At 38.7% G+C, this 19,011-nt stretch overlaps 2 protein-coding genes across 2 annotated transcripts; both read left to right on the top strand.

The window, feature by feature from the left end:
- The first annotated feature begins 3,059 nt into the window (after positions 1-3,059).
- Positions 3,060-3,971, top strand: LOC112137955 (olfactory receptor 11A1-like). Its single transcript, XM_024260474.1, has one exon. It carries the CDS (start codon positions 3,060-3,062, stop codon positions 3,969-3,971), a length of 912 nt encoding a protein of 303 aa, XP_024116242.1.
- An 11,390-nt stretch (positions 3,972-15,361) lies between these two features.
- Positions 15,362-16,297, top strand: LOC112137956 (olfactory receptor 11A1-like). The gene has a single exon (XM_024260475.1). The coding sequence runs from the start codon at positions 15,362-15,364 to the stop codon at positions 16,295-16,297; it is 936 nt and encodes a 311-aa protein (XP_024116243.1).
- Positions 16,298-19,011: the final 2,714 nt, after the last annotated feature.

The raw sequence follows: 19,011 nt of genomic DNA, 5'->3' as shown, positions 1-19,011 counted from the left end.
TCTGTCTGCCGGCATATTCATGGCGTGAGCTCCGCTGGACACGTCGCTGCATTGAGCTGCAGCCAGAGAACGCGGCGGCAGTAACAGACTGTCCAACTATCCACAGTGTATCCTGCTTTTCTCAGTATTTAATGTTTTAAAAACAAAAGTTAACTGGAAATGATAAATCTCTATTTCATTTATTACTGTAGTTCAGCAGAGGAGGAAAAGATTTGGTCCTGACAAAAAATGAACATGAAAGTGTTATGGAAATTTTATTTTTGATATTTTTTTAATTTTATTTTACTGAACATTGATTGAAGTTTTGAATTTAATGCCCTTCACTTACACTTGGGCTTTTGTTAAGCATTTTATGTTACAGCCTTTTATTGTTAAGAAAGTTTATCTCAATACAATGTTACAAAATAAAGTATTTCTGATGAAAACTATTAATTTTGTCAGTTTTGTTTTCATAATTAATGTAGAACTACTAAATTCCACGAACCACACATTTTTTTTCCTTAAAAAAAGGCCACATGTAAATGTGCGATTAATCGCGAGTTAACTCTGGAAATGCGATTAATCGCGATTAAAAAAATTAATCGCCTGACAGCTCTAATATATATATATATATATTAACTTTTTATGTATCTTTGTTTTTTAGACATACTTTTACTTTTAGTTTCTGCTAAATTTCATTGCACTTGACAGAGATATTCTATTCATATTTCACCAAAAACTATGCAACTAATTTTATAGATGTTCCCCAACAGGAACTTGTAAGACATGAGAAAATCTACCTTTTCTCTGGTCACAAAGAAGGATGACTTGTCCCCCAAAAGGTGCGCACCATGGTTGTGCTCTATATGGCTCCCCTTGGTAAGATGGTGGGTGGTTCTAATTTTGCCCTCAAAGAAGATTTCAATAAGAGAGCGGACACCTCAAAAACCCATTTTGCTTTATCCATGAGAACTGCATCTGTGAGATATGAGCCGTATGTCAGCAAGAAGTAGTTTTTTATCCCTTCAGATATCCAAGCCACAATTGCAGTTACAAGCAGCGATTTCTTTGAGTAATTGGTAATAAGTATTCTTTAAGTAATAAGTATACTTCGCTTGCACTCTACTACTTTCTTTGAACACACAAAGCACTTTGCAGTCACAGTCTCAATAACCCATACTCACAAACATTTATTGTGGGTGAACACTAGCACCAACCTATAACCACCAGTAGCAATGTGGGGTTTGGCATCTTGCCCAGGGATACTTTGACACATGGGCAGGCAAGGCGGGAATCGAACATGGATGGGCAGAGTGGAAACTGAATCTGCGATCCTCTGAACATAAGCCTACAACTCTACATCTTCAAAACGGCTGACCCAGTGGTGGAAATGGTGATGGATGGGATACCATGGGTGCTACCATTAAGCCAGAATGTGCCAGCTGCCGTTGCGGGAACTGTCAGCCTGGAAGAAAAGAAATTATGTTGTCAGACAAGTTAGAGTTGGAGCAAGTTCCCGGATTCCCAATGGGTTCCAGCTTTGACTGATTTCACCGATTTCAATGTGTAATCCACCCATCTAGAAGCTGGTCATAGGGTCATTGTTAAGGCAGCCAGTGTAGTCTCCCCATTAATTGCAGCTGTTTTCTTTAAGTAATTGTGTCAGAGGTATTTAAGTAGTCTTCTCGTCACTAGTGTCAAGATATTTGGCTGTTTCCTGTGTATTATTCTTACCTATACTGGAATATTAAAACATCGTTTTGGATTCTGACCTTCCTGCATCTGGGTATTTGATGGTTGGTCTCATAGAATGTGGGATCAGTCAGACTATGAATTTCTTAGTTTTCAGATTTACCTTTCAAAAATCTTTAAGTATTACAACTATAGCCCTGCCCACATTACTGTGAGAGGATATGTAGAATTCAGTAAATTCAAAACTTGTTTTCTTTTGAACAATTTTTATAATATATTATTTTATGCTATCTTCTGGGGTCCAGATGACCTCACTTTTACATAGACATGTTATCCCTCCCACGACAAATGTTGACAGGATTTCATGTCTGCCATGGACACCAGTGAAAATAAAAAAAAGGAAAAAAAGTTCCTAACGTTAACATGTCTTGGATAGCACACTAATGAACTATAACTTTACAATTGTATACCTGGTAGGTATGTGTTCATAAGACCTTCCATGTACATCTTCATTGCAGCGCTGTCACTGAATTGCTCTGTTATCACCATTGTTTGCCTTCCTGTCTAAAGAGCTTTTTTTTTTTCAATCTGCCTCTTATAGTTTTTAGACTGGAGTTTTTCATCTCAAACACCCTCAACTACTGCGACAAAAGGCCTTTAAGACACTCAGATGTTCTTTAATGATTAGGCCATCAGAGTGCCCCTCTAGGGTCATGGTTTTTCTGTACTTAAGATTTTTTTTCTTTGATATTATTGTGACACTTCAGTTGTGTAGGTCCTGTTTTATTTATCTAAAATAAGACTGAATCCATCCACCTGGGTTTTGTAAAGTGTTTGTTTACCAAAACAAAAACACAATGGAGACTCATGATCAGTAAATTCAAGAGTTTTGACTGTCGCCTTAAATGTAATCTCCTAAGTTTCATTAACTTTGTTGCAAAATCATGTGTGTTTTACTAAACAAGTAAGCATTAAAACATTCCACCAAAAGCTTTATTGGCCTAAATACAACGTTGGGGCAGTTGTTTTTTTACTTATTTGATAATGAGAATGCCAACACGGTGATCTTTTGCATTTACTGGCCTGTTACTGATAACAATTAGGATTTTACATATGCAGCACAAATTAGAAATAGGGCATTAAACTGCTATGTACATTTAAAAAACATCGTAGAGTGAGGCAGCACTCTAGAGATTAAATCCTATGAGTGTGAGTCGGCTAAATAAAAAAGATTTCCGCAGATTCAGCCCGTTCAGTCTGTAGTTGTAGATGAGAATCCACCAGTGGTGTAAGGAGTTTTTAGAGTAATGAAAGAGTCTGCCGAACGTCTCTGAGACTGTGGGATTTTTTACAGTTTTAGAGCATCTGATGAATTTTAGAAGGTTTTAATGGATAACAGGTTAAATATAACCCAATTTACTCTGCATGGGTATGGGGAACTTGGCGAATACAGATATCTTTGCTTTTTCATAATGTTTACAGTTTATATTTTAATAATATGCAGTAATTCTGCGATTGTTTACATCATCTGCAGTCACAGAGACCTCCATAAACCCATGTACGTTTTCATTGCTGCACTGTTACTGAACTGTTTCACTTATAGCACCACTGTTTATCCCAAACTTTTGATAGACTTCCTGTCTGAAGAGCAAACCATCTCTTATTCTGCCTGCCTCCTGCAGTTTTTCATGTTTTACTCTGTTGGTGGTTCAGAGTTTTTACTGCTTGCAGCCATGGCCTACGACAGATATGTGTCTATATGTAAACCTCTGAGATACGCAGCTATCATGACCAAAAAAATTGTGACAGCTTTGCTCATTTTAGCATGGACTTTTCCTCCTCTTCATACTTCAGTTTTGACGATACTAAATGCTGAAGCTAAAATCTGCAAGTATGATCTAAATGGAATATTTTGTAACAACACGATGTACAAAATTTACTGCTTGAGCTCGAGATTGGTGACTGTGATTGGCATAGTGGCTTTGGTGGATCTTGCAATTCTTCCTATGCTCTTTACAGTTTTTACATATGCAAAGATATTTATCATTTCCTATCAAAGCTGTAAAGAGTTCAGGAGAAAGGCTGCAGAGACCTGTTTCCCTCACCTGCTGGTTTTATTCAGTTTCTCCTGCTTGGTGTTTTATGATGTTATTATAGCTCGAGTGGATTCAGATATTCCAAAAATTGCACGATTAATTATGACATTACAGGCAATTCTTTATCATCCTTTATTTAACCCATTCATATATGGGCTCAAAATGAAAGAAATATCTAAACACTTAAAAAAGTATCTACGTTGAGCTAAATGTTTTTTTTGTTGTTGTTATTTCCATTGTTACAATTTTATTTAAACCTTTGTATTGTAAATAATTCAAAAGAAAATCTTTATCAAATATTTTATTGTGCAAATTCTTGTATTTCATTGGATAAAATGTTTGTAAAGAGATTTGGCTTCTGGTCTTTTACAACTCGAAAATTGAAATTTCTTAAATATATTCTAACAATTTATTCAGTGAACATGTTGATGCTCGTCGAAAGTGAGGAGTACCTGAAATTGCACAGTGGAAGGAGAAAAAAGCAGGAAAAACTGAGAATACTGAAATCAAAGCAGGAAACCTCTTTTAAATATTACTAGTTCTTTAAGCTGTCTTGAAATTGTTTGTCAAAAATGTTAATATGTTTTATTTTCACAATATTTTTTAACTATGTATGCATGTAGGGCAACACACTTCATAATCTTTATTGATGAAATGCAAAAAAAATATATATTCTAGGACAAACTTGAAACATTTGTTTATCAACCATTGATAAATGACCAAAATACATCAACTAAATCAGGTAAATCAAAAAAAGAACTCAAAACTTCTGAGCTAAAGAATTCTGGAGTCATCATTATTTTATACAAATAAGAACTTAAGTTTAATTTAAAATGTCAATAGTCTAGGGCGGGGATACAGAGGCCTTAATGGCTTTTGTCCTGTGCCTCATATCATTTTTTGAGTAACAGTTTTTCTAGCTCCAGGGCCTGGAATCTGAGGCTCAAGAGCCAAGCGGCTTTTTCATCCTTTTGTTATGTCTCTTTGGTTTTTAAGGAAAAATTATAGGTTTGTTAGAAACGTTTTTCCTTCAGTTTTAGGTTTTTTAACATTTAAAATTTTTAAACGGATTTTAAATTACTCAAATTTAACTTTTTTTTTTTTTTTTTTACGGCTGCTGACATCACACTAAATCATAAGGCTTAGGTTTCCTCGAAAATGCACGTCTGATAACTGAGCAAAAGGATGGTGAAAAGTTTAATTTACTTCCTGAATGATTTATTATTATCAGTTTAAAGGCAATGTTCTTAAAGTATAATTGCAAATTAAATCTGCTGTAGCATCTTATTTGAAACAGAATGTATTTTGTCTTGACTGTAAGTGCTACTGTCAAAAGCTATGTAATAGAAATATAACACTTTTCATTTTAAATTTATATTTTAAAGCTATATTTTATAAATGAATGGTACACTGGTCGCCTAAGCATAAATAAAGGGTATATTACTAAACAGTGAGGTCGGACTTTGTGGCCTCTGTTTTGGTAAATAAGAAACTGGACTGAAAAAAAAAACCTTTAACGCTCTACGCGTTAAAGGTTACAGACCCCTAAATAGTAGGACAGGTTTTAAGAACAGGAATTGGAAATGTCATGTCTACGATAACATTGGAAACTCACTTTAAAAGAAAAAAAAAACAGTATTAAGTAAAGTTCATGATTGGAGGCTTGTCACCAATAGCGTGAATATTAGAATATTTGACTTTGAATATTTCTTTTCCCAACTTGCAGGTATAGAATTTGTCACTTTGTCCACTTAAGTAAGTCTAATTAAAAATATTGACAATTTTCTTATATTTTTAATGGGTCACACAAAGCTTCGTCATTGAATGGAAAGATCAAATCATTTTGAAAATGATACATATAAGCTATCTACAATTTGCATTAATTTTAATTAAATATCACAGACTGATGTTAAACCAGGATACAGTACAGGCCAAATGTTTGGACACATTCTCATTCGATGTGTTTTTTTTTATTGATGACTATTTACATTGTAGATTCTCACTGAAGCATCACAGCTATGAATGTGGACTTATGAACCTTAAAAAAAAAAAAAAGGTGAAATAACTAAAAATCACGTTTGGTGTTCTAGTGCTCTAGTGTCTTAAGAATAGTTCCCTTTAGCTCCGATTACTACTTTGCACACTCTTGGCATTCTCATGATGAGCTTTAGGAGGTAGTCACCTGAAATGGTTGTCCAACAATCTTGAAGGAGTTCCCTCTGCAGTCCAGCTCACCCCAAAACATCTCAATGGGGTTCAGGTCCAGCTTACTGTGGAGGCCAGGTCATCTGCTGCATCACTCCATCACTCTCTTTCTTGGTCAAATAGCCCTCACAGTCTTCAGTGAGAATCTACAAAGAATCTACAATGTAAATAGTCATGAAAGTAAAGAAACCCATTGAATGAGATGCTTTGTCCAAACTTTTGGCATGTACTGTTTGTACAGTCACACATTGCGTTCCCAGACCACCCAAGAAACAGTCTCTCCGGCGTGTCCTGGGTCTTTCCCGGGGCCTCTGCCCAGTGGGACATGCCTGGAACACCTCTCCAGGGAAGTCCAGGAGGCATCCGGATCAGATGCCCAAGCCACCTCAACTGGCTCCCCTTGATGCGGAGAAGTGGCTTTACTCCGAGCTCTTTCCGGAGGATTAAGCTTCTCACCCTATCTCTAAGGGAGTGCCCTGCCACCCTCCGGAGAAAACTAATTTCAGCCGCTTGTAATTAGGATCTCATTCTTTTGGTCACGACCCAAAGCTCATGACCATAGGTGAGTACTGGGGTGAAGATCGACCGGTAAATTGAGAGCTTTGCTTTCTGGCTCATCTCTCTTTTCAACACAACGGACGCTGCTCCAATCCGCCTGTCGATCTCACGCTCCGATCTTCCATTACTCGTGAACAAGACCCCAAGATATTTAAACTCCTCCACCTGAAGAAGGAGCACTCCACCCACCGAGAGAGGCCAAACGACCTTTCTCCGGTCGAGAACCATGGCCTCCGATTTAGCGGTGCTGACCCTCATCCCAGCCGCTTCACACTCGGCTGCAAACCGCTCCAATGCATGCTGGAGGTCCTGGCTCACTGGAGCCAACAGAACAACATCATCTGCAAAGAGCAGAGAGGAAGTCCTGTGGTCCCCAAACCAGATCCCCTCCGGTCCCTGGCTGTGCCTAGAAATTTTGTCCATAAAGACTATGAACAGAACCGGTGATAAAGGGCAGTTCTGCCGGAGTCCAACTTACTGCCGGCCATGCGAACCAAGCTCTTGCTCCAGTCGTACAGAGACCGGACAGCCCTCAGTAAGGCTTCTCAGGCCCCATACTCCCAGAGCACCTTCCACAGGACACCATGGGGAATGCGGTCGAACGCCTTCTCCAAATCCACAAAACACATATGGACTGGATGAGCGAACTCCCATGAACCCTCCAGCACCCTGAAGAGGGTGTAGAGCTGGTCCACTGTTCCACGACCAGGACAGAAACCGTACTGTTGTTCTTGAATCTGAGTTTGACTCTCGGACGGACTCTCCTCTCCAGTACCCTGGCATAGACTTTCCCAGGAAGGCTGAGGAGTGTGATTCCCCGGTAGTTGGAACACACCCTCCGGTCCCCCTTCTTGAAAAGGGGAACCACCACCCCAGTCTGCCAGTCCAGTGGTACGGTTCCTGTCTGCCACGCAATGCTGCAGAGACGTGTCAACCAAGACACTCCCACAACATCCAGAGACTTGAGGTACTCGGGGCGAACCTCATCCACTCCCGGAACCTTACCAACAAGGAGCTCTTTGACTACATCAGTGACCTCAGCTTAGGTAATGGACAGTTCCACCCCAGTTTCCTCGGCCTCTGCTTCCTCAACGGAAGGCGTGTCAGCAAGATTGAGGAGATCCTCAAAGTATTCTTTCCACCGTCCGACAATGTCCCCAGTTGAGGTAAACAGATCCCCACCTGCACTGAAAACGGTGCCTGCAGAAAACTGCTTTCCCCTCCTGAGGCGCCAGATGGTTTGCCAGAATCTCTTTGAGGCCAACCGATAGTCCTTCTCCATGGCCTCACCATAGACTTTCCCAGGAAGGCTGAGGAGGACATTTTCTGAGGACATTTTTATTTCTGATCATCATTGCATTTTTTTTAACCTGTCATTTTCTGTTTCACTTTTACCTGCACGCAGAGAAATCAGCTCTCGCATCCTAAACTCCTCCTCAGCTGACGCCTTTTCTAATGCTTTTAATTTGGTTTTTCCTCCGTGTACTGATGTCAATGCTTTACTCGGCCTTTTTAACAGTCATTGTCGTTCCGCTTTAGATGAAGTCTGTCCCATAAAAACTAGACTGACCCCTGTCACAAAAGCATCACCCTGGATAAATGACAGTATACGGCGTCTAAAACAGTCCTGCAGGAAAGTTGAACGTTTATGGAAGAAAACTCGCCTGCATGTTCATCTCCTTCACCTTAAAGATCTTTTAGCTTCCTTTAACAATGCTGTTAGAGATGCAAGAGCTACATATTTCACCAATCCCATTTCAAAAAGCAGAGGGAATCCTAAGGTGCTGTTCAACACTATTAGTGATATTGTCATGCCTCGTCCACCTGCTGTTCCCATCCACTCAAATGATGATTGTGAAACGTTTTTATCCTTTTTTATTGAAAAAGTCAGGTCGGTGAGAAACTCTCTGCTTCTCACAGCTGCTTCTGTTTCTAGTCCTAGTCCACCTCGACCTGTGATCTTAGACACGTTTTCACCTGTTTCTCTCCCTGAGCTGGTCAGATTAGTGAGCACAATGAAGTCGTCTTCCTGCTCACTTGATCTGTTACCAACACCTTTGCTCAAAGATGTCTTTCAGTCCATTGGTCCCTGCGTCCTGTCCATAATTAACTCATCTCTGCTGTCTGGTCAAGTTCCTGAGCTGTTTAAGGAAGCTGTCATAGCTCCTCTCTTTAAAAAACCTGGGCTTGACCCCTCCCTCCTGAGCAGCTACAGACCCATTTCTAATCTGTCCTTTATTTCAAAGCTCTTAGAAAAAGTTGTCGCTAAACAACTCACAGCTGCTTTAGACAGACACGCCATTCTGGATCAGTACCAGTCAGGTTTTCGTAGAGCTCACTCCACAGAAACAGCTCTTCTCAGAGTCACAAACGACATCCTGATGCAGAGTGATGCAGGAAACTGCTCCGTGCTGCTGCTACTGGACTTAACTGCAGCCTTTGACACTGTCGACCACCACGTCCTCCTAGACAGGCTGAAAAACTGGGGTGGGGTATCCGGATCTGCTTTAGACTGGTTCACATCATACCTCACTGGCAGATCCTTCTCCGTGATATCCTCCAAGTTTAAGTCCTCCTCTGCATCCCTCACTTCTGGTGTGCCACAAGGCTCTGTTTTGGGACCATTACTGTTCATTTTATATTTGTTGCCTTTATACCATATTTTAAGTTCTTTTAAAGACATTTCTTATCATTTTTATGCTGACGACATTCAGCTTTATGTATCTCTTAAACCACAGGATGTTTTTAAAATACAGATTTTACACAAGTGTCTGGAATCTGTCAAGAGTTGGATGAATGATAACTTTCTCCAACTAAATGAAACCAAAACTGAGGTCCTCATCTGTGCACCTGACAAACACCACCCCCAGATAGTCCAGTGGCTCGGTCCACTCGCCTCTTTTGTCAGGTCATCTGTTAGAAACCTCGGTGTAACCCTAGACCCAGTTTTAACTCTCGGCTCTCACGTCAGTACACTTGTTCGTTCTTGTTTTTATCGTCTGAAAAACATCGCAAAACTGAGTCCAGTTGTGTCACGTTCTGAGATGGAGATGCTCATTCAAGTTTTTATTTCTTCTCGTCTTGACTATTGCAACTCCATCTTCACATGCCTCAGTAAAAAATCTTTAGAACGTCTTCAGGTTGTCCAGGATGCTGCTGCGAGGCTTTTAACCAAAACTTCTAAGTATTCACATGTCACCCCACTGCTGATCCAGCTGCACTGGCTCCCTGTCTGCTACAGAGTGCAGTTCAAAGTCCTGGTTTTAACATACAGAGCTGTAAATGACCAAGCACCAGTCTACATAAAAGACCTCGTGCAGCCGTACACTCCCAGCAGGTCACTCAACCTGCTGGTTGCCAAAAGAACACGGTTAAAAACCAAGGGTGACAGAGCTTTTGCAGCAGTGCTCCATCCCTCTGGAACTCCCTACCTCTCAGCCTCAGATCTGTTGACTCAGTGTTTTCTTTTAAAAAGCAGCTAAAAACACATCTTTTTAAAATTGCTTTTTCTTAACTCTGTTTATATCCTGTTTTTATATTTGGTTTTACTTTGTGTTTTATTCTGTGTTTTACTGTAAAGCACTTTGTGGTTTTTATCTTGAAAGGTGCTATATAAATAAAATTTATTATTAAATTTATTATTAATTCCTCCCAGGACCAAGTTTTTTCCTCCAAAACAGCCCGGACTGCAGCTTGCTTAGACTGCCGGTACCCGTCAGCTGCCTCTTGAGTCCCACAAGCCAACCAGGCCTGATAGGACTCCTTCTTCAGCTTGACGGTATCCCTTACTTCCGGTGTCCACCACCGGGTTCGGGGGTTGCCGCCACGACAGGCACCAGAGACCTTGCGGCCGCAGCTCCGGAAAGCAGCAGAGACAATAGAGGTGGAGAACATGGTCCACTCGGACTCTATGTCACCAACCTCCCTCTGTACCTGCTTGAAGTTTTCCCGGATGTGGGAGTTAAAGACCTCTCTGACGGAGGGTTTAGCCAGACGTTCCCAGCAGACCCTCACAGTACGTTTAGGTCTGCCAAGTCTTTCCGGCCTCCTCCCCCGCCAGCGAATCCAACTCACCACCAGGTAGTGATCAGTGGACAACTCTGCCCCTCTCTTTACCGGAGTGTCCAAAACACACAGCCGGAGATCGCCTGAAACGACTATAAAGTCGGTCATCGATCTCCTGCCAGGGGTGTCCTGATGTCAGGTGTATTGATGGACACCTTTGTGTTCGAACATGGTATTCGTTATGGACGAACTATGGCGTGCACAGAAGTCCAACAAAAAAAACACGCTCCGGTTTAGGTCAGGGAGGCCATTCCTACCAATCACGCCCCTCCAGGTGCCACTGAAGTCCCCCAGGAGGACGACGGAGTCCCCCGTTGGGGCACTTTCCAGTACCCCTTTAAGAGACATCAGGAAGGCCGGGTACTCAGAACTGCTGTTTGGCCCATAAGCCGAAACTACAGTCAGAGACCTGTCCCGCACCCGAAGGCGAAGGGACATGACCCTCTCGTCCACCGGTGTGAACTCCAACACTTGGCGGCTGAGCTGGGGGCTCACGAGTAACCCCACCCCAGCCCGTCGCCTCTCACCATGGGCAACTCCAGAGTGGTAGAGAGTCCAGCCTCTCTCGAGGGACTGAGTTTCAGAGCCCAGGCTGTGCGTGGAGGTGAGCCCAACTATATCTAGCCGGTATCTCTCAACCTCTCGCACCAGCTCAACGAATACATAAGATAAAAATCAAGAAGTAAATAAATTGATATTAACTGTCAGTTTTGAGTTTATTCAGTCTTCTATGTCTGCTGGATTGAGTATTAGAAAACCCTTATTAATACAGTTACATTTCTAATGGTTAAACACAAAATAAGACTTAAATTCGACAGTTCTTTAACCTAAATGAAAGGGTTCTTCTAAACATTTTATTATATATATATATATATATATATATATATATATATATATAAATATATATTAAGGGTGTGCCAAATTATCAATATATCGTATTATCTAGTCGGAATTTTCATTTTCATGCACTTTGATGTTTAACCTGCTGATGTACATTAATAATGTTATTTATGGTTTGAAGTTTTCAAAAAATGTAATTACTTTTTGCTAATTTAAAGTCAATCTTAAATAAAACATGTAGGATTTGATGAATAAACTTATATAAAACTGTAATTAAAATAAAGTACATGGTTTCACTGTAAAATTAGGGAGGTTGCTAGTTAATAGAAGCACAATTATATAAATTATTATTAATTAAAGTTGCTTATTGCTATTTCATAATAGAATTTAAATGTGTAAATATTTATTGCCATTATTATGTGTGTTTTAGGGTTTTTACATATTGACTGCCAGTGTTGGGACTAACGCCGTTTAAGTATAACGGCGTTACTAACGGCGTTATAAATCAAGTAATTTAGTAATCTAACTAATTACTTTCATCCTCGCTGTAACGCCGTTATAGTTACTTCGTGTAAATCGCGGCGCGTTACTTCAAAGTTTGATGATCTTGCTGGAGCTGGGCGCTTCGCACCCGAAAGTTGCTTGTGTTACGCGCCCCAAGTTGCATCAAGATACATGAGAAAATCCGGTTTCTTTTCAAAATATAACCAGTTTTTCAAAATAAAATGCCACGATTGACAAATGTGATCATGTTTTTGTGTCTAAACAGGCGGTAGACACGGATATAAACATACAATCACAACACAAACGTGCGCGCGCGAGCACAGAGACACACAAAACAGACAGACACGCACACTTTTTTTTCTTTTTTCACAGACACGTACACACGCAGATCAACGTGGATAGACTCCGGTGCGGAGTGAGGAGTTTCGGGAGTTAATAAAACGACAACAGAGAGGCAGAGAGTAGCTCATCTTAGCAGAAACGGGGTAATATTTATAAAACACACAACACAGACAGACACGAGCGCGCACAGATCAACGCAGTGAGCAGACTCCGGAGCGAGTGGGCGGGGCTGCGGGATTTTGGGAGAGAAAAAAGAGATGCAGAGAGCTGCTCCTCTTAGCAGAAATATGGGTTAATAATTGTAGTTTATTAATTTATTATTGTTTTGCACTTTCAGTTTTTTAAGCCATTTTGTTTAATTATAGTTGTAGGTAAGATACTTGAAGTATGTTAATAGTTGAAACGTTTAACCTTTTTTGTGTGAAGTTACATTTTTTATATACCACTTGTTGCAGTGTTTTGTGTGATAATTCTGACAAATAAATATTGAAAATTCTTTCCCTAAACCCTCTCTCATGTGTATCCTAAACTTAGACAATATGACTCCATTGGAAAACTATACCAGTATACTATTGTCGGTTATCATCTATTATTGAATGTAAATTCTTTTTTTATTTGTAACGCAGGAAAAAATACAAAATATTACCATATTTAAAGAGTAATTTAAAACGAGTTACTTTTCCAAGTAACTAATTACTTTGAAGATGCAGTAATTGAGTTACTAACTCAATTACTTTTTGGGAGAAGTAACTAGTAACTATAACTAATTACTTTTTTGAAGTGAGATGCCCAACACTGTTGACTGCTGACTGACCAAATGGAAACTAGATAAAGATTGTAAAAATAATCTCAAGTGACAGTCTGAGTAAATCAGCCTTCAATTTTGGATGCTCAGCCCTTTTCAAATGAGAGAAAAGTGCACAAAAATTAGGTCAATTTTGAGAGAGCCTGTAAAACATTATATTCATCATCCTTTGGTGTGACGTTCTTTTGGAGGTAGATAGCTGTCACTACTTGAATTGTTTAATTTTTGTTCTGTTGTTTACAACAATTCTGCACTAAGTAGTGTCACTGCTGATCATGTTTACTATTGTTAACATTGAATTTGACAGATAATTCCAATTCAATTAGTGTCGATGCTTGTCAAAGACATAGTATTACTGTTACTGATTTCAGAAATGTTGCACAAAAGTGTCAATAATTTGTTGCACATAATAAGACAAGTTGTTTATTGTGATTATGCTTAAGCTAAAAAAATTAATAAATCGGGATATATTTCCCTCCCAAAATATGTGTTCTTCTATATAATGTTAGTTATTAGAGATGATTTTTTACCAATCGCGAAATATTATCGATATCATGAGCCATGCATCGGGTATTGCATCGTACTGCATATATATATATATATATATATATATATATATATATATACTAGGGATGTCCTGATCTGATCACGTGATCGGTAATCGGGTCCGATCACGTGGTTGGGGACTCGATCGAAATCGGACTCCTTTGTCCGATCAGGATCGGATATTTTAATTATTTTCTTTATGATCAGAGCTTTATATTTCATCTTATCATTACGGATAAATACCCCACTACAAGTCTGCATGTCATGAAAAGATCACAAAATGTCATCACCAGAAAACGCAGCTACATGCTAGCGCCGTGATATAACTCCTTAGGACCCGAGCTGTCCTTTGATATGCCTGTTTTATTTATCTGACAGAGAAATAACAGTTAAGAAAATTAACTACGGTGGTAATAAAACCAAAAATGTGATGTCTTAAGAACTTAAAAAATAAGCACATAATCTTAAAAATAACTAAATAAATAAAACTAATAAATTAAAACTAATAATGACATCAGCAATTTATGAACACTCATTAAATGTTATGCTAAAACAAAGTCATAATTTATTTTTAAGAATTTAAATTGAGGACAGGAATCACATTTGGTCAAAAATGTTCAATAGCTCTAAAGATGTTAAAGCTAAAGTCACTAAACTTTATCACATGACTAATTATCACTTATATAACAAGAAATTTGTATTCTTTTTCCTAGTTTATATTTGCTGTATTTTTACTTGTTTATTAAAGCTACTTCACAGAAGTGTTTTATTTAAGTTTTTAATGATAAAAGAAGGTTAATGAAATATAAATGAGGGACTAATCTGTTTGTTTAATTTATCCATGTTTTAAATGTCTTATAAAAGTATCGGATCGGGACTCGGTATCGGCAGATACACAAAATCAGATGACTCGGAATCGGATCGGGCCCAAAAAAACCTGATCGGGACATCCCTAATATATACACACACAAACCTCTGGATAGCTCGGTAGGTCAAGTGCAGGATGTATATATATATGTTACATAACTTAAACCAAAGCCTCAATGTTTTTTTTATAAATATCTATAAAATGTGTACTTTGACTTATATGTTCTTAATGTGTAATTCTGTTAACCTACCAGGTTGGAAACTTAAGCATTTTCTTGTTTATCAGGATATTTGCAAAGTTAAATGTAGTTAAAATGCAACACACATATATTTACCCAAAATTACACACAAACTGAAAACCATCAACTCAAGTTAATAATTACTGAATGGAATTGTGTTATTTATTTAAAAGAACTGCTTGACACTGTACTACTTTTAGAAATCACTCATGCAACAAAACTTTAACCTAGTTTCCCCAAAGTTAGATTATTTGATTAACTTTTCTTTACCTGGACGTAATTTGTCGTTTAACTGCTTTTGTTTTCATTTTTAAAAAAATGTTGAATAAAATTCTTTTTTTTTCTTTACTTGTGAAACTTGAGGGACAAAAATCTCCTGGGTGGTGAATGTTACGTAATGGTGAACTGTGCAAAAACAGGAGCAGCACTCCAGAGATGAAACATTACAAGAGGGAGTGAGTCCAAATAAAAACAACTTTTCTCAAATTTAGGATGAAGATGTGAATGATAATCTGTTAAACTCTGTCCTTGCTTCTAACAGACCAAGATAGATATTGGTGTGAATGTGGAATCATTCATAGACTGAATCTCTCAATCCTCAGATTCAACCTTTAAACGCTTTTATGGATTACGAGTATAATCTCACCCACATTACTGTGAGTGGTTATGTGGAAATCGACAAATTAAGATACTTTTTCTTTTGCATCATGTTTGTAATTTATTCTTTGATATTGTGCAGTAACTTTACAATTGTATACCTGATTTGTGTTCACAAAGACCTCCATAAGCCCATGTACATCTTTATTGCTGCACTGTTACTAAACTGCTCTGTTTTCAGCACCACTGTTTACCCAAAGCTTTTGATAGACTTCCTGTCTGAAGAGCAAATTGTTTCTTATTCATTCTGCCTCTTTCAGTTTTTCATGTTTTATTGTGGATCTGGTTCAGAGTTTTTACTGCTTGCAGCCATGGCCTATGACAGATATGTGTCTATATGTAAACCTCTGAGGTATGCAGCTATCATGAAGAAAAAAAACATAATCGCTTTGCTTGTTTTTGCATGCCTTACACCTCCCCTTCACATTTCAGTTTTAACAATTCTCAGTGCCAAGGCTAGAATCTGCAAATTTGATTTAAATGGCATATTTTGTAACAACACCATGTACAAACTTCATTGTTTGAGCTCAAGGTTTTTAACCATATTTGGTGTAGTAGCTTTAGTAGATCTTATGATCCTTCCTATGCTCTTCACAGTTTTTACATATGCAAAAATATTTATCATTTCTTATCAAAGCTGTAAAGAGTTCAGAAGAAAGGCTGCAGAGACCTGTTTCCCTCACCTGCTGGTTTTATTCAGTTTCTCCTGCTTGGTGTTTTATGATGTTATTATAGCTCGAGTGGATTCAGATATTTCAGAAACCTTACGTTTCATTATGACATTGCAGATGATACTTTATCATCCATTATTTAATCCTTTTATATATGGGTTAAAAATGAAAGAAATATCTAAATATTTAAGAAAGTTGCTGTGTCGAGCCAAACACACAGAGAATATCTAATACCTATAATGAATGAAATTGATGCCTGTTTTGACCATTTTTTTTTCTAAATGGGATCAGCAGGTTTTGTTGTGTTTGGCTGAGTTTGATGTCGTTTGTGTTTGATTCACTTCAGTGTTCACATTTTGTGAAATGGAAGGTAGCAACAAGCTTTAATTATTTGATCATGCGGTTGCAAATTTTTCTCTAGTAACCAGAGGATTGATTATTTGAGTCCTTGTTTACATGATTTATTGACATTTCTGTTTGTAACAAGATATTGTGCAAAAACTGAAAAATGTATGCAACATTAAGCAAAATTAAATTGATGCTTTGAAAATGTTATTCACAGAGACCAGAAAATAGAGTTCTCACTTTAGGAAGAGGACGCCTTACATACCCTGACCTCATAAATTCCCACTATCTGTGACCGTTTGTTGTTTGGTTGTTTCCCTTAAGCTATTGTAGGCATGTTTTCAAATAAAGTGGGGTCATCTGCATCCCACAAAACATTGGCCTGAGCTTTTTTCTCCAAAGATTTTTCAGCACAAGTGTTAAACACATCATGTTAGTTGGAGATTTATCTCACTGAAATGAAACAGATTTTGTGACATTGGTCAGACATTTTAATGAGTAAAGAAAAACTGAATGCTATGATTGTTTCGACCTTCTTTTATTTAGATAATCAACTCACACAGTTAAAAAAAAATGACATTGCTATCATTGCAGACTGATGTCGTTTGAAGAAGGACCAAATGTAAAAAAATTTAACCTTAGACTCTTTAGTCAGTTCCATATGAGGTTGTCTTATTATCTGCAATTAAGGAAATATGTATATACAAAAAAGTTTTTCACATGAGAAAATAGTAATAGATAAGTAAAATAAATCAATGTAAAGACGTCAGATGAGCGTTACCTTGATATCAAAATGTCATTAACTCATTTAATTTAGAATTCCTATTGTGTCCTAACACTCATCTTGCCCAGCTTCTCTGTGCTTTTATTTGTGGAACAGTGACTTAATTAGATGGCCAGAGAAAAACATATCAAATTGGAGAGACCTGGCATTAAAGCAAGCGGGGTACGAGCGAAAGCAAAAAATTGATTTCCAATATATTCAAGCTAGAATCGAGAGACTAAAATCTGGTCTAGTCTTCAAAGTGAACCCATTTAAACAATCATCTATTTGTAGTTCATCTTTTTTTTTAGTATGATTACTCACAGACACCACACACACACACCTATGGCTCGTTTCCACTGAGTGGTCCGGACCAGACCAGTCCCCTCTTGGCTGGTTTAGAATGGTCCTGCCATTTCAAGAGGAGGGTGACATTTTTTCGGGATTCCCGCAGGATGGCAGTCATTTCTTACAATAATCACGGGACCGGGACGGGACTAAATTTTGACGGGAGCGGGAGCTCACCAAAAGCCAATAACTCAAGACACTTATATGAAACTTTTGCGTCCGAAGGTGCTGGGTAATTTCACAGGAGGGGAGAGGAAAGGTGGAGCACACCACTCCAAACACCTCTGGCTGCAGTATGCAGGCCGAGGCATGCATCAAAGTTATGTTTGTTTCTCTGCCAGCCCGTCTGCGAGTTGCGAATCTTAGGGGAGCGAGCGCGCGGTCATAGTCACAGCGAATCGTAAGTGTTTTTGATGAATGGATCAGGGGTGGGGGGATTCTCCATATTCGCGGGAGTCCCCGGAACCACACTCCTCCTCCCTAGGAAAGTGTATGCCAGTGTACTGGAGAGGTGAGTTGGTCGGATAGTCAAACCTCAGATCCAAGAACAACAGTGCAGTTTTCTCTCTTTAGTTTTTAATGGGTTTAAAGTGAGACCATTGTAGTTACACCAGTCAGTAAAATCAGAGATGATCAGTCTGTACTCTTCCTCATTGTTCTCCTTTACTCAAGCCACTACTCCTGTGTTATCAGAATACTTATATACATGGCATAGAGACCTGTATGAGAAATCTGCAGTATGTACAGTGAATGGAATTGAGGATAATAACACTGTACTATAACACTGAAAATGAAACTGATTTATTCTGGAATCATATTTTCTGTCTATAGATATTCATATTTATGTCTAAAAAAGTAATGCTTTAAAAGTTTAGTTTTAGTGTGTGTAATAAATGCTCAGCCTGCAACCTAAATTGTGTCTTGGATTTTGGCCTCCTGTACAATTGAGTTCAACACCCCTGCTGTACAAGTTGTGATGTGTTGGTGTCTCTTTGGGGTGTTGGTAATAATGTAATTTACAAAGAACCAATAAAAGGTACCTTCAAAGTGTGTGTTAGTGAACTCTGCTGCCATCCCCTGGCTAATTATGGAACTATATAACAATATCAATTCACATTATGAACACAATAAATAACATCTGCTAAACTGCCTATATTGTGTAAACAAAAACCTTACAGCATGAAAACAAATAATTAAATTTTCGTTTTACAAGGCTCATCAAATTTGTCAAGCTTTCCCAACGCCGGGGGGGGGGGGTCCGCCATCGGGGGTCAGTCTGCCAACTGACCCCGACATATCCCCTTCCTCATACAAACATGCAATAGGGTGAAGGGGAAGGTGTCTGTATTGCAGTTGGACATCACTGCCAGCAAACAGTTGATGTCCTTTCAGTGCCCCTCCCGCCAATTTTAACCGCACCATAGACATGTAGGGTCGCTGGTGGGAGGGTGACGGGGCATCTCTGTGAGCAATCAGGAGATGCCCTGTT

This window comes from Oryzias melastigma, linkage group LG21, assembly GCF_002922805.2.
Source record: "Oryzias melastigma strain HK-1 linkage group LG21, ASM292280v2, whole genome shotgun sequence".
Classification (NCBI taxonomy): Eukaryota; Metazoa; Chordata; class Actinopteri; order Beloniformes; family Adrianichthyidae; genus Oryzias; species Oryzias melastigma.
The sequence above is the reverse complement of the archived record's forward strand: the minus strand, read 5'-3'. Positions and strand labels throughout refer to the sequence as shown.

What these genes read in the sequence shown, in the direction of transcription:
- LOC112137955 (XM_024260474.1), top strand. Translation starts at nt 3,060, where the DNA reads ATGGATAACAGGTTAAATATAACCCAATTTACTCTGCATGGGTATGGG.
- LOC112137956 (XM_024260475.1), top strand. Translation starts at nt 15,362, where the DNA reads ATGGATTACGAGTATAATCTCACCCACATTACTGTGAGTGGTTATGTG.